Source organism: Myxine glutinosa, chromosome 6 (genome assembly GCF_964187855.1).
Source record: "Myxine glutinosa chromosome 6, kmMyxGlut1.1, whole genome shotgun sequence".
NCBI lineage: Eukaryota > Metazoa > Chordata > Myxini > Myxiniformes > Myxinidae > Myxine > Myxine glutinosa.
The window spans coordinates 16,306,417-16,321,545 of NC_136266.1; the positions used below are offsets into that span (position 1 = coordinate 16,306,417).

Below are 15,129 nucleotides of genomic sequence, written 5' to 3' on the forward strand. Positions count from 1 at the left end.
GACCTATGTTGACCTCAAAAATAGTCGGTGGTTGAATTCAGTTCGCTGTTATGTAAAACCTATTCAAATTTCAAGTAAATCAGATGAAAATTTAGGATTTTAGAAGTTTAAAAAAAGTGGTTGACCTTTGGCGTATGACCTTTGAAGTTGACATTTTGACCTGAAAAATATATAGGATTTTGTCGGACCACGAACTCTACCGTTTGTTGAAGTTTCGTGAAGATCGGTTTAAAATTGTGACCTGTGGGCAAGTATAAGTGAGCGGACAGACAAACACACAAACCGATGGAGTGATCAACATAGTTGTCAAAAAAAAATCCAATGTTTTTGGCCAAGTAACAAACATGGATGAACACAATACATCCTGCATCCACCTTCCGTGGCAGAGGTAATCATGAGATTTAGTAATGCCGTTTTTAGGATGGCTTTTAATCGAAACTTGACACAGCCCTTCATAAAACCCAAAGGCGACAACTGCATCGTCAACTTCCCCAAACTTCCAAACTAAAATCAACTTCCTTTAAAAAACAAGAATTCTTCTTCCAGCCTGGTATCATAATGTACATTCGTATTAAAGCGCTCTGGTATTATACAAAAAGGGGGAAAAGACAAAACGTGTTCAGTATGGCTTCGTACCAAAATAGTGCTGCATGGAAACCAAGGAATCCCGAAACATTACATTCCCTCTCAGGCCCCGCCCGATGCATCCCGTACTCGCACTGCCCATTCTCATCGACACGGCGATAGCGCCGAGCTTGGAGGATACCTCAAAATGATCAAACACCTACCTGGGGATCTGACGATCACGAGGTAACTACTACCTCCTCCAACTCCCCTTATCCTGCATCCCCGTAACCAGCAGTGGCCAATTTATCCACCGAGCGTGGTTCATTAATGGCGTCAAAAATGTAGTGTTGCTTTTGAGTACAAAATCCGTCCCAATGTGGAGTGTTGGAGTACAGAATCAGTCCCAGGGTGGAGTGTTGGAGTACAGAATCAGTCCCAGGGTGGAGTGTTGGAGTACAGAATCCATCCCAGGGTGGAGTGTTAGAGTGCAGAATCTGTCCCAGGGTGGAGTGTTGGAGTACAGAATCAGTCCCAGGGTGGAGTGTTGGAGTACAGAATCCATCCCAGGGTGGAGTGTTAGAGTGCAGAATCTGTCCTAGGGTGGAGTGTTAGAGTACAGAATCTGTCCCAGTGTGGTGTGTTAAGAGTGCAGAATCTGTCCCAGTGTGGTGTGTTAGAGTGCAGAATCTGTCCTAGGGTGGAGTGTTAGAGTACAGAATCTGTCCTAGGGTGGTGTGTTGGAGTACAGAATCCGTCCCAGTGTGGTGTGTTAGAGTGCAGAATCTGTCCTAGGGTGGAGTGTTAGAGTACAGAATCTGTCCTAGGGTGGTGTGTTGGAGTACAGAATCTGTCCTAGGGTGGTGTGTTGGAGTACAGAATCTGTCCTAGGGTGGAGTGTTAGAGTACAGAATCTGTCCTAGGGTGGAGTGTTAGAGTACAGAATCTGTCGTAGGGTGGAGTGTTAGAGTACAGAATCTGTCCTAGGGTGGTGTGTTGGAGTACAGAATCTGTCCTAGGGTGGAGTGTTAGAGTGCAGAATCTGTCCTAGGGTGGAGTGTTAGAGTACAGAATCTGTCCTAGGGTGGTGTGTTGGAGTACAGAATCCGTCCCAGTGTGGTGTGTTAGAGTGCAGAATCTGTCCTAGGGTGGAGTGTTAGAGTACAGAATCTGTCGTAGGGTGGAGTGTTAGAGTACAGAATCTGTCCTAGGGTGGAGTGTTAGAGTACAGAATCTGTCCTAGGGTGGAGTGTTAGAGTACAGAATCTGTCGTAGGGTGGTGTGTTGGAGTACAGAATCTGTCCTAGGGTGGAGTGTTAGAGTGCAGAATCTGTCCTAGGGTGGTGTGTTGGAGTACAGAATCTGTCCTAGGGTGGAGTGTTAGAGTGCAGAATCTGTCCTAGGGTGGAGTGTTAGAGTACAGAATCTGTCCTAGGGTGGTGTGTTGGAGTACAGAATCTGTCCCAGGGTGGAGTGTTGGAGTACAGAATCTGTCCCAGGGAGGAGGTTTGGAGTGCAGAATCTGTCCCAGGGAAGAGGTTTGGAGTACAGAATCTGTCCCAGGGAGGAGGTTTGGAGTGCAGAATCAGTCCCAGGGTGGTGTGTTGGAGTACAGAATCTGTCCCAGGGTGGAGTGTTAGAGTACAGAATCTGTCCCAGGGAGGAGGTTTGGAGTGCAGAATCTGTCCCAGGGAGGAGGTTTGGAGTACAGAATCTGTCCCAGGGAGGAGGTTTGGAGTGCAGAATCTGTCCTAGGGTGGAGTGTTGGAGTACAGAATCAGTCCCAGGGTGGAGTGTTGGAGTACAGAATCAGTCCCAGGGTGGAGTGTTGGAGTACAGAATCCATCCCAGGGTGGAGTGTTAGAGTGCAGAATCAGTCCTAGGGTGGAGTGTTGGAGTACAGAATCAGTCCCAGGGTGGAGTGTTGGAGTACAGAATCCATCCCAGGGTGGAGTGTTAGAGTACAGAATCTGTCCCAGTGTGGAGTGTTAGAGTACAGAATCTGTCCCAGGGTGGAGTGTTAGAGTGCAGAATCCATCCCAGGGTGGAGTGTTAGAGTACAGAATCTGTCCTAGGGTGGAGTGTTAGAGTACAGAATCTGTCCTCGGGTGGAGTGTTAGAGTACAGAATCTGTCCTAGGGTGGTGTGTTGGAGTACAGAATCTGTCCCAGGGTGGAGTGTTGGAGTACAGAATCTGTCCCAGGGAGGAGGTTTGGAGTGCAGAATCTGTCCCAGGGAGGAGGTTTGGAGTGCAGAATCCTCAGCTAAATGGCCAATTTTTTTATGCCACCCACGGAATTACTGACCCGCCGCAGCAAAGAGCGAACGTGGCGCCATCTTCGCGTTGCAAGCACAGTGTCGCCCGATCCCTCACCCGAGTTAAAATGGCGATTAATCTGGGAATGGGATCATTTGTGGCATTACATTATCGCGTCAAATTAAACACCGTGCAAATACTGTGCAATAGGAAAAGCGTGTACCTTATTTCTCTCAAGAACATGCAAAATAAATGAAAAAGTTGAACAAAAAAATCTCTGTTCACGATAGCAGCTCAGAGGTCCGACGTCCTGTCAGTGTTCGGCCTCCACGATAATCTCCTTCTCGAGGTTTCCCTCGACCTCGGTGTACGAAGGGTGGCCCGAACCTCGACGGAAGTGGATGGCCGGCCAGGTCTTCGGTCGATGCTGCGCATGCGCACAAACAAAATGTCACCACAGTGTAACACGACTCCGCGAAACTCCAAAGAATGCACAACATCCCACGGCTTGAGATGAGATGGAGCGTGAGGTGACGACATGTACCTCGATAAAGAACAACCCGACAGCCGAAGTGGGATGCTGATAAATATAGAAGATGATCAAAGCAAACGACGTGATGATGAGGATGGTTATGAGCAGGCCAAACACCACCCCGACGGCAGTCACCGTGTTGGTACCACCGACCTCTGAGGCACAAAACATCACGTGATCCTTCACCGATATCTCTAGAAATCACACAAATGTGTATCGAGTCATCGCACGATCAGACTAGAAAGCATCTGGAAATAGGCCGACAGCGTCCGCTCTGTATTCGGACTTCTTCTTATGCATGTTGTACATGACGATTTGTTTTTTTTAAAGACGATTTTAGTAGACCTTGACCTTTGACCTTTTGATCTAAAGAAAAAACAATCGGCTTCTAGCTTTTTATTGGTGAATCGATTCAGTGACCCAATATGCAAATTCTTAATATTCCAGGTAAATTGGATGTAAATTGACGATTTTATGTGACGACATTTTTTCAAAATTATTAATTTGTGTTCTCAAAATTGTCATCATAAAAATTTGTAGAAAATTTGACGACAAAAGCTCAAAAAACCTACGGACTGGACAGACAGACAGACAGAAGTGATTGCAAAACCCCGTCCGTCTCCCGCTGTGCGCGGGCGGCCTAGTCATAGTAAATGCTTCCCAGTTGTGGAAACGACGCAATAATTTTCAGATTTATTTATTATATAACGATTGCGGAAGTTCCGTCTGACAAATGCTCTGTACTGATGGTCTCACACTCTCACAGTCACGTGTCATTATTATTACATCACTCTCGTACTAAAAAACACTTTTACAAATATTGATTTCACCCTCTCTTAAAAGTACGACTGTTGATATTCAACTTTGTGGCCTAACTTAAAACTCAAATTAAAGGATGATTATTGGTTTTAAAAGGTAAATCTGATGTGAAAAAAATCAATATGAGGCTGAGTGAAAAAGAACCTCACCTCTTCACATCTAACCCTCCAACCACTTCCTCCTCTCCCCTTATCTTCACCTCCTCTCCTTCCCAACTCCCTCTCCTCTCCCCTCATCCCCACCTCCCCTCCCCTCTCCCCTCACCGCTCCCTCACCCCCACCTCCCTCTTCTCACCTCCCTCTCCTCTCTCCTCCCTCTCCTCCCCTCTCCCCCTCCCTCTTCTCCCATGTCCCCTTATCCTCCTCCTCCCACCTACCCCTCTTCTCACTTCCCTCTCTTCCCACATCCTCCTCTTTGCCACCTCTCCCCCCTTCTCTCCTCCCCCTCCATCCCACCCCCTCTCCTCAACTCCCCTCTCCTCTCCTTCCCAGCCCCCCTCCTTCCCACCTCCTCTCCCCTCAACTCACTTCACCTCCCCCTCTCCTCTCCTTCCCAACCCCCCTCCTTTCCATATCCCCCTCTTTTCCACCTCCCCCCCCTTCTCACCTCCCCTCCATCCCACCCCACTCTCTCCCTCTTCTCACCTCCCCTCTCCTCTCCTTCCCAGCCCCCCTCCTTCCCACCTCCTCTCCCCTCAACTCACTTCACCTCCCCCTCTCCTCTCCTTCCCAACCCCCCTCCTTTCCATATCCCCCTCTTTTCCACCTCTCCCCCCTTCTCACCTCCCCTCCATCCCACCCCACTCTCTCCCTCTTCTCACCTCCCCTCTCCTCTCCTTCCCAGCCCCCCTCCTTCCCAGCTCCCCTCCTTCCCAGCCCCCCTCCTTTCCCCTCTACTCACCACCTCCCCCTCTCCTCTCCTTCCCAACCCTCCTCCTTTCCATATCCCCCTCTCCCCCCTTCTCACCTCCCCTCCATCCCACTCCCCTCTCCCCCTCTTCTCACCTCCCCTCTCCTTCCCAGCCCCCCTCCTTCCCACCTCCTCTTCCCTCAACTCACTTCACCTTACCTCCCCCTCTCCTGTCCTTCCCAACCCCCCTCCTTTCCACCCCCCCCCCCTCTTCCCACCTCCTCTCCCCTCAACTCACTTCACCTCCCCATCCCACAATCATGAACAAACTGCCCTGCATCAGTTAAACACAACACAGATGGTTTTCCTTTCCGATATCGTTGCCATTGGCACAAAGTTATAATGTTTTTTGTGATGCGTGGGTTTCCTGATGCCATTGGAAGATGTCATGTGATTGGCTCCAAAACTATGGAAGGTTGGTGGGGGTGGGATGGATTGTTATAAGCATCTAATACTGGCTGGATGTTATATATTATATATTAAAATACATCATGTGTGCAGAATTGCATTAGAGTAAGACCACTCCTCAAATACCAAAATCATTCATACTAAACATCTCGTGGATTATTCCATGTTAAGGAACACCAACACTGGAGCATTTATTTTAAAAAAAATTCAACATTAATAAATAAAATTTATCAGCAAGTTCCGTATTGCGGATCCAACTCGTGTACTTTAAAAATCAAAATGGCACATCAAAAAAAAAAAAATTAAACAATACAAAGCGCATTCACCTGATAAAACGTTCAACAGGCCAAGTTCACAGGTTTGATGTTTTATAACCACATGGCTGTTGTGTTGACCTCGATTGACTTGCGTTCGTACAGAAACACAGCGGAGAATGCCAATTCCTTTTTGATGATGAAAACATTTTATTTATTTATTTATAAACAGAATTGTGAAGGGAGAATAACTTATAAATTATTATCATTAATCAGAGTAAACAAGTTGAAGGAACCACAAACCGTTTTTGGTATAAAATACTGAAAATGCTGCCATTACTGGACTTGGTGCCATTGTGGTCATTATGGCTTCGGTCTCTGAGCCTGGAGGTCACCGGGTAGAACCCGACCCCGGTCGACTCATAGCAAACACATTAAACCTGCTGCGTCCTCGCCAGATGTTCAGCATTGAGAGGATAGAGGATGGACAAACCCCGTATATTGGCGTCCCATGGGGAAGGAGTGGGGAGAGGTAGGGGTGACGATGAGGATAAAGGGGGTAGGGAGGTCGAGAGATCTCCTTAATCGGTGGCAAATATTTCATACAAGGATCAAAATCAGGCTTTTTAGATTTTAGTAAAAAGTCAACAAAAACGGTGTTTAAAGGTGTAGCAACTCAAGAGGGCAAAAGGTAATTAGGGCTCAATGGTGTGTGTGTGTGTGTGTGTGTGTGTGTGTGTGTGTGTGTGTGTGTGTGTGTGTGTGTGTGTGTGTGTGTGTGTGTGTGTGTGTGTGTGTGTGTGTGTGTATGTTGGTTGCACAGGTGGGGAAAAAGAGGAACACATGAGTGGAGTGGAGGTCACCGTGATCCTGTATTTGGGTAGTGTTCTCAAAAGGGGGTTGATGGTGGACCCTGTGAGCCCTGCGGAAACCTGGGGGCGGTGAGTGGGGGGCAAAGCACAAAAAGAGTAGATTGAAGGAGCTGTGCTCCCACGTAATCGGAAGAATGGACGCGACAAAAAGCTGGAATTCGTCCGAGTTTCTTTATTGTCACAAAACAACTCGGGTACTCTGAAAAGCCCGTTTATCGGGCAGCAATATATATACACACATTATCCCGGAGCGTTTGCCCGGGAAAGGCGAGAGGGGGCGTGGCCGGGCGTCCTGGCCGCGGCCTGGCAAGTCGAGGGTGGGCATGCCCGGGCGTCCCGGACGCGGCCTGGCAAGTCGAGAGCGGGCGTGGCCTGGCATGCCCGGGCGTCCCGGCCGAGGCCTGGCAAGTCGAGCGCGGGCGTGGCCGGGCGTCCTGGACGAGCCCGGCATGGTGATCGCTCCGCGTCCTTGGTAGGTGCAAGGCGATTGTGTAAACCCAGCTGTAGCCGCTACACACGTCCCCCCAGAATCGACTTGCACCGGCAGGGTCAATTTGAGGGGGGTCCTGATGACCCGGCCGAAGCGACCCCTGGCGGGTCGTGGGGGGGGGGGTCCGGTGTGGTGGTGGGCGTTCGAGTGGGGGGCACCGTGGACGGGGGGCGGCCTCGCCGCGGCGGAAGGGCCAACCGTGGCGGTTGGTCGATGTCCACGTGCGCCAGCTTGAGGCGGTCCACCGCAATCCGGTCCGACCTGCCACCGATGTCGATGACGAACGACTTGTCGTCCCGTCGCAGGACCCGGAAGGGCCCGTCGTACGGCGGCCGGAGTGGCCCCCGATGTGCGTCATGACGCACAAAAACGTACTCCGCTGTGCGAAGCGCTGGGGGGACGTAGGACTGGGGGTCACCGTGGTGGGATGTTGGCATGGGGGCAAACCGTCGGGCGGCCTCCTGGAGGTCCGAGCGCTGGTGAGCTGCGGACCAGGGACTGGTAGCGTCGGGCACGAATTCGCCCGGGACGTGTAGCGCCTGGCCGTAGACAAGCTCGGCGGTGGATGCCCGGAGGTCCTCCTTGGGGGCCGTGCGGAGGCCCAAAAGGACCCACGGCAGCCGGTCGGCCCAACCGCCGTCTTGAAGGCCGGCCATGAGCGCGGCCTTCATGGAGCGGTGGAATCGCTCGCACAACCCGTTGGCTTGGGGGTGGTAGGCCGTAGTACGGTGGAGCTTGACCCCCAGGTTGCGGGCGACCGCGCCCCACAGCTCGGAGATGCTGCGGTCCGCGGTCCGACGAGATGTCCGCTGGTGCGCCGAAGCGGGCGACCCAGGTGGCGATGAAAGCCTGCGCCACGTCGGCGGTGGTGGTGAAGATGAGGGGAACGGCCTCCGGCCACCTGGTGGTCCTGTCCACCATGGTGAGCAGGTGTGTGAACCCCCGTGATGGGGGGAGGGGGCCCACCAGATCCACGTTGACGTGGTCGAAACGTCGTTCGGGCACGGTGAAAGGTGCCAGCGGGGCCTGGGTGTGTCGGTGGACCTTGGCCTGTTGACAGGCTGTGCAGGTGCTGGTCCAATCGCGGACGTCCCGTCAAAGGCCGTGCCAGACGAATCGCGCCGACACCAGCTTCTGGGAAGCTTTCCGGCCCGGGTGGGAAAGGCCGTGGAGGGAGGTGAAGATGCGGCGTTGCCAGGTAACGGGCACGATGGGGCGAGGCTGGCCTTGGGAGACGTCGCAGAGCAGGACAGTGTCCGCGAAGGGGATGTCGGCCAGGCGGAGGCCCGTGTCCGCCGCCCGGAGGGCTTGCACCGTGGTGTCGGTGGTTTGGTCCGCCGCCATAAGCGCGAAGTCCACGCCGAGGTGGACCGCGTTCGCGCTGGCCCGAGAAAAACAGTCGGCCACGGCGTTGTTTTTGCCGGCGATGTGCCGGATGTCCGTGGTAAACTCCGACACGGCGGAGAGGTGGCGCTGTTGGCGGGCCGACCACGGCCCCGTGACCTTGGCCATTGCGTAAACCAACGGCTTGTGGTCGACGAACGCCGTGAAGGGTCGGCCCTCCAGGAGGTGGCGGAAATGGCGAACGGCCAGGTGTAGACCGAGGAGCTCACGGTCAAACGTGCTATATTTGAGCTCGTTCGGCCGGAGCTGCCGGCTGAAAAAAGCGAGTGGCTGCCAAACCCCGTTCACCCATTGCTCATGTACGGCGCCCACCGCGTAGTCGGAGGCATCCGTGGTGAGGGCGATGGGAGCGTTGAGCCCCGGGTGAGCGAGCAGTGTTGCGTCGGCGAGGGCCCGCTTTGAGCTTTGGAAGGCCGCGTCCATTGCTGAGGACCAGATGATATCGTGCTTGGCCGGCTTGCCCCAGAGGGCTTCGTAGAGGGGCCGCATGAGTTGAGCAGCGCGGGGCACGAAGCGGTGATAGAAATTCACCATTCCCAGGAATTCCTGCAGGGCCTTTATGGAGCGGGGACGCGGAAACGTGGTGATGGCCTCGACCTTGGTTGGCAGCGGCACGGCCCCGTTCTTGGTGATGTGGTGGCCCAAAAAATCAACGGCCGTCGTGCCGAAGTGGCATTTGGCCGGGTTGACGATGAGGCCGTGCTCGCTGAGGCGCCCGAACAGTGTTCGGAGGTGGAGGAGGTGCTCGGCCCGGGACGTGCTGGCGACGAGGATGTCGTCCAGGTAAACGAAGAGGAATGGCAGGTCACGCAGCACGCCGTCCATCAAGCGCTGGAACGCCTGAGCCGCGTTCTTGAGGCCAAACGGCATCCGTAGGAATTCGAATAAGCCGAACGGTGTGATGACGGCCGTTTTAGGGACGTCGGCCGCCCTGACAGGTACCTGGTGATATCCCCGTATGAGATCGATTTTTGAAAAAATGACCCGTCCTGCCAGACGGGCGGAGAAGTCTTGGATGTGCGGGATCGGATACCTGTCGGGGGTGGTAGCGTCGTTAAGGCGGCGGTAGTCGCCACATGGGCGCCAGCCGCCCCCTGGTTTTGGGACGATGTGTAGTGGCGAAGCCCACGCGCTATCGGAGCGTCGCACGATGTCGAGGTGTTCCAAAGCGTCGAACTCGGCTTTGGCCACGGCGAGCTTGGCTGGGTCGAGGCGGCGGGCTCTGGCGTAGACTGGTGGGCCCATGGTTGGTATGTGGTGCTCGATCCGATGTCGTACTGCGACGGCCGAAAACGTCGGCCGCGTGAGGGCCGGGAACTCCGTGAGCAGGCGAGCAAACTCGTTCGCCGCCGGGAGGGCGCATGCCAGCTCGGTCGGAGCGGAGCTGCTCAATGTGCATACCAGGGAGCTGAAGGTCTCGGCGTTGATGAGGCGACGCCGTTGGACGTCCACCAGCAGTCCGTGTGTGCAGAGGAAGTCGGCGCCTAGCAGAGCCATGGGTACGCTGGCGGTTACAAAAGTCCAAGTAAAGCGTTGGCCGCCGATGCAGAGGGTGACGTTGCGCGGGCCGAAGGTGCGGATGGCCGATCCTTTGGCCGCAACCAAGGAGGGGCCGCAAACCGCGGACTGCCTGTCCTGATCAGAGGCGGGTATGACGCTCAGTTGGGCGCCGGTGTCGCACAGGAAGCGCCATCCGGGCGCTTTGTCCGTGATGAAAAGTAAGTTGCCCGTGTGGCCGGCGCTCATGGCTGGTAATGAACGCCGGCCCGGCCGTTTTCCGGCCTGCCGAAGGTGCACGGGGGTCAGCATGATAGTAACACCACGCTTGGTCAGGTGGAGGCCCCGGCCGTCGTGCTGGAGGTGGTCGGCTCGGCGTTGCGGCCGCCAATTGCGTCGGCAGTTCGGTCGTCGACCGTGCCGGGTGCTCGGGCACCATGGGCGTTGCGTCGGACGGCGGTGGGCCCCAGGTCGCTGCTGCAATGCGTTGGCTTGCCGCGGAGATCTTGTCGGCTTCCCTGGCGAGGGCGCGGGGATCCGTGATCGTGGTGCTCGCCAGGGCGAGGCGTTCCGGGTTAGGCAGCTGACGGAGGAACAGCTCCCGGAACAGGAATGCCGGAGAGTGCTCGCCGAGCAGCGAAAGCATGTAGTCCATTCGCTCGGACGGGCGCGTGTTGCCGAGCTCGGGCAGGTCGAGCAGGCGCCCGTGCGCGTTCCGCCGATGGGAGGGCGAAAGCGTCGAGGAGGAGCTTTTTAATCGCGCCGTATTTGTCAGCGGCTGGCGGGCTCTCGAGGAGGCTCAGGGCGCGGGCCGCGGTGGCTAAACCGAGTGCTGCTACCACATGGTGGAAGCGGGTGTCGTCGGCCGTGATGCCTCGCAGGGCGAACAGGGAGTCCGCCTGGGCGAACCAAACCGCCGCGTGAGCCTCCCAGAAGGTAGGCAGTTTAAGGGCAACTGCCGTGTCCATGTCGGTAGGTCACCAATGAAGGAGCTGTGCTCCCACGTAATCGGAAGAATGGACGCGACAAAAAGCTGGAATTCGTCCGAGTTTCTTTATTGTCACAAAACAACTCGGGTACTCTGAAAAGCCCGTTTATCGGGCAGCAATATATATACACACATTATCCCGGAGCGTTTGCCCGGGAAAGGCGAGAGGGGGCGTGGCCGGGCGTCCCGGCCGAGGCCTGGCAAGTTGAGCGCGGGCCTGCCCGGGCATCCTGGACGAGCCCGGCATGGTGATCGCTCCGCGTCCTTGGTAGGTGCAAGGCGATTGTGTAAACCCAGCGGTAGCCGCTACAAGATGATGCAATACCAGAAAGGAGGTGGTAGAAGACAGGGATACCACTGACCTGCCTGTGATGGCGAAGTGAGAGGCCCATCGACGCGGATTCATCGCGGGAGATTTCAATGATCTTGAAGGTCTTCGTTTCCACAGCGTCAAGCTGAGCAAGATGTGGGGCAGGGGAGCCATCCCAGAGCGGAAAGCAGTACTCCATCAAGCTGCGGATGACGGCCTTGTTGGTGAATAGGAGTTCATGTGTGCCAAGGAAAGACTTTGTACGAAGGAGGATGCCCAGTCGGTGACTGGCTTTGGAGGCCAACATTGACATGTGGCTTGCCCAAGAAAGATCATGGCTGATAGTGAGACCCATAAGTTTGAATGACTGAACTTCCTCAAGAGATTTGTTGAGAAAGTATATATGGGAGAGGTGGGGGGTGAGGGGGGAGGGGGATGTCACAGCAGAGGGTGCAGTCATCAGCAAATAGATCAAGGAGATTTTCCAAAGAGTCCAAACTCTTTGGAAAATCGAAAATTTTATGAAGATCAGGAATAGGACTGGGACAAAAACATGGCACTCCAGACTTGACATGGAGAGGAGATTAAAGGATTTTATTGAGTGCCACACACTGTCTACGAGTGCAGAGGAAGTCAGCAAGACATGTGTGGAGTTGACCTTGGATGCCATAGGCGGAAGGTTTGGATAGTAAGGCAGGATGCCCGGCTGTATCAAAAGGACGAGATATGTCCAGAGAGACGGCCCTGATGTCATATTCTGACATCGAGGGCCTTCATCCACTGTTGGGTGAGTTGAAGCAGCATGTCCAAGGTAGAGTGACCTGGTCTGAAACCAATTTAGTGATCTGAGATGAGGTTGTTGAAGAAATGGAAAGGATTTCATATCAACTGTGACGATTGATTCCATGACCTTGATGATGGGAAGCAAGTTGATAGGTCTGTAGTTAAGGGGATCAGTTTTTACACCTTTGTTATGTAAAGCAGTGATGTTGGCAGATTTCCAAGCAGATGGAAGATTACCAAGTGCAAGGTTTACTGTGTAAAACAATGTTTGGATTCGATTTGGGAAAAACAGACAATAACCAGCAAGTTCATAAAACACCTTATCTCATGCAGTCTTGAGAAAAGGGACATGGAAAGAAGAAGAGCCCTTTAAACTCTTTATTTGCATCTCTAAGCAAGATCTGCTTGTTTTGTTTGTGAACCTTGCATAACAAGCATGATGGTATCCATGCAAAGTAGATCGGCCAAACGCAACAGTCCAGAGCTGATGATGCTCCGCTGAGATACGTTTCTCGTCGCCATTGAGGTTTATCCATACAATAGTGCAATTACAAACATTCTGCAAACTCTCGGAGCAAATGACGATTTTGGAACAATCTTTGAGATGACGATGCACCAAATAAACGGCATATTTGCCACTTATACACAACTTGGTGCCGCCACATTTGTCAGAATACAGAATCTTACACAGTTATGCTGCCCTCGGGGCACGAGATGTCAATGCCGATTCTCATAGTTACTCTGCCCTCAGGGCATGAATATTTTGTCCAAGTACAGCTAAACGTAAGATTTTTGAAAGTGCCAAAAAGGCGATTTGTGTTGTACAGTATTCAAGTATATAATTCAATTGAAATAAAATAAAGATTTTAAAGGTTGTAAAAAAAAATTCAAAGGTTTACCGCCGTTGATGCAGTGTCTTTTACACCACCTTATTTAACATGTTACTCGTTCTTTATGCCTGTTTTTTGTGTCCTTTTTGAAGTCCTTAAAACAGTAAGTTTCCTGTTTGGAATTATTTTCCATTTTGTTTGAGTACCATTACTTAACAATTGTAGACAGACAGACAGACAGAAGTGAACCAATTGCTTAACCCGGTTTTCACTTCATGAATGCAGAGTAAATATAAACAAAATACAACTGAAGTTTAAATACCTGTCCTGGAATCAAAGAATCAGAGTTCATGGATCAGACATTTGCAATCATGTGACACCACACTGTGGTGCTTGGCTCCACCTCTATGACTCCGAAGTAGGCTTTACCCTATATTCCCAATATTGAATGTCTTCTCACAAACTCCACATCTGGCCTTGTGAACGGACTCCTTCACGAGCCAATCCCGGTAGTCAAGGTGCTTCAGCCACAAGGAAATAAAATAGAAAAGTTCCGACATTCTTCAAATTTCCTTTTCCTTTCGCTTTACAATCGGCAGTGCATTTTTTCTTAATCAGGCTAAGTAGTTTCTTCCTGCTTAATCTGCAGTTTCTGTAAGCACGTGCGTAATGTATGCATGACCCGATGTCATGTACAACTAACAACTACTCAGTCACATGTACTCCACTCTCCACGTGTATTACGTGACCTGGCAGATGATTTCTATTTGTGCAATTTTCTCGATTTTTCAGGAGTTTCAAGGACTTGGACAAATCTTCCAGGACTTTTCCAGTACTGAAAAATGCTTTTTCATTTCCAGAAATGTCAAGGAGTTTCAAGGACTGTGTGAACCCTGACACAGGGTTCATAATGTGGTTTTTGCAAGATATGCAAATATTGAGCAAAAACGGGACGAAGGGATCAACTCATCATAAGGCACAATGTTTTACAATGTTTTACAAAATTAGAATTTTTATGTTTCCCAAAAATCTAGTTATGGTTGGGAAGATCCACAATTGAAACCGACGGCACTATCAACTAGTATAGCTGCCTGGTTATATAGCAAGACATGTCTGACATTTCCACCATTTTCTGGGTTTCTTCATGTAGACTGTGAAAGCACCATGTGCCAGGTATAAGGTGTCCCCTGAGCATCACGTGACTGCAATTTATGCACATTAGGTCACCATCTACATCCTGGTCACACGATGACCCCTCCGATTTAGGAGGGTGTTTAACACCTAGAATACGATAACTGCACAGTCCCAGATAAAGACCACTTGGTAATCGCAATATCAAACCTGACCCTGGCCTACCAGGCAGTTATTGGTGGTGCCATAATTTTTGAACTGTTTTGCATGCAATTTAATAACGACCAATATAAACTCACAAATTATTGAAAAAAATTGGAACACATGAAAAAGATTGACAGCACAACTTACTGTGATCAATAAGATTGACCAGACTGACTTGAGGTTGGTTCTTGAACACTTTAAAGCTTACAATCTCAAACCCCATACTAGTGTAGCAGCATAGCAAACCTGTTGTGCATTTTGTGATACAAGCACCAAATTTGGCACAAATGTACATTAATATGTTGCGAACATTTTCAGATATTGGGCCACTTGAAATTCCGTAATTTTTTTTTTCAAATTTTTTCAAATTTCGTAATTTCAAATTTTTCGGGTGACACCGTCACAATTTCGGTCTTCGAGGCCGGCCGATATAGTGGGGCGGCTTAGCCCAAATATTCAAAAGAATTGTGCATTTTGTGATACAAGCACCAAATTTGGCACAAATGTACATTAATATGTTGCGAACATTGTGTGGTCAGCAATGAAGACGAGAGTCTGAATTACATGTATGCAAAAGACCTTGTGAACCAGTGAAGCAAATACACGGGTAAGCATGAATTAAATCTAGGGCATGATATAATTTCCATGATGTTTACCTCTACACTCAATGGTGGAAGGAGGTAATGTTTTGATCCCAGCTTGTCTGTATGTCTGTTTGTCTGTTAGTCCACAAAATTCCAGACAAAGCTTGTAGTAGTGGTAGTTGTAGTGGTAGTGGTGATAACAGAAATTGTTATATAGAACTGAACTTATATTATTATTATATGCAGAAAATAACTTCATTTCTATATGCCCTGCAGTGGACAGGTTAATTGG

The 15,129-nt window shown here is 51.3% G+C and overlaps 1 protein-coding gene across 1 annotated transcript in view; it reads right to left on the reverse strand.

Annotated features, from left to right (window-relative positions):
• Window positions 1-408: 408 nt before the first annotated feature.
• PLXDC2 (plexin domain containing 2) overlaps window positions 409-15,129 on the reverse strand; it is a 51,120-nt gene continuing 36,399 nt past the window's right edge. The window contains exons 12-13 of the mRNA XM_068119659.2: window positions 3,366-3,508; window positions 409-3,248 (exon numbers count right to left, since the gene is read on the reverse strand). Coding sequence (XP_067975760.2) covers window positions 3,135-3,248; window positions 3,366-3,508 — 257 coding nt within the window. The 3' untranslated portion in view covers window positions 409-3,134. The remainder of the gene's footprint in view (window positions 3,249-3,365; window positions 3,509-15,129) is intronic.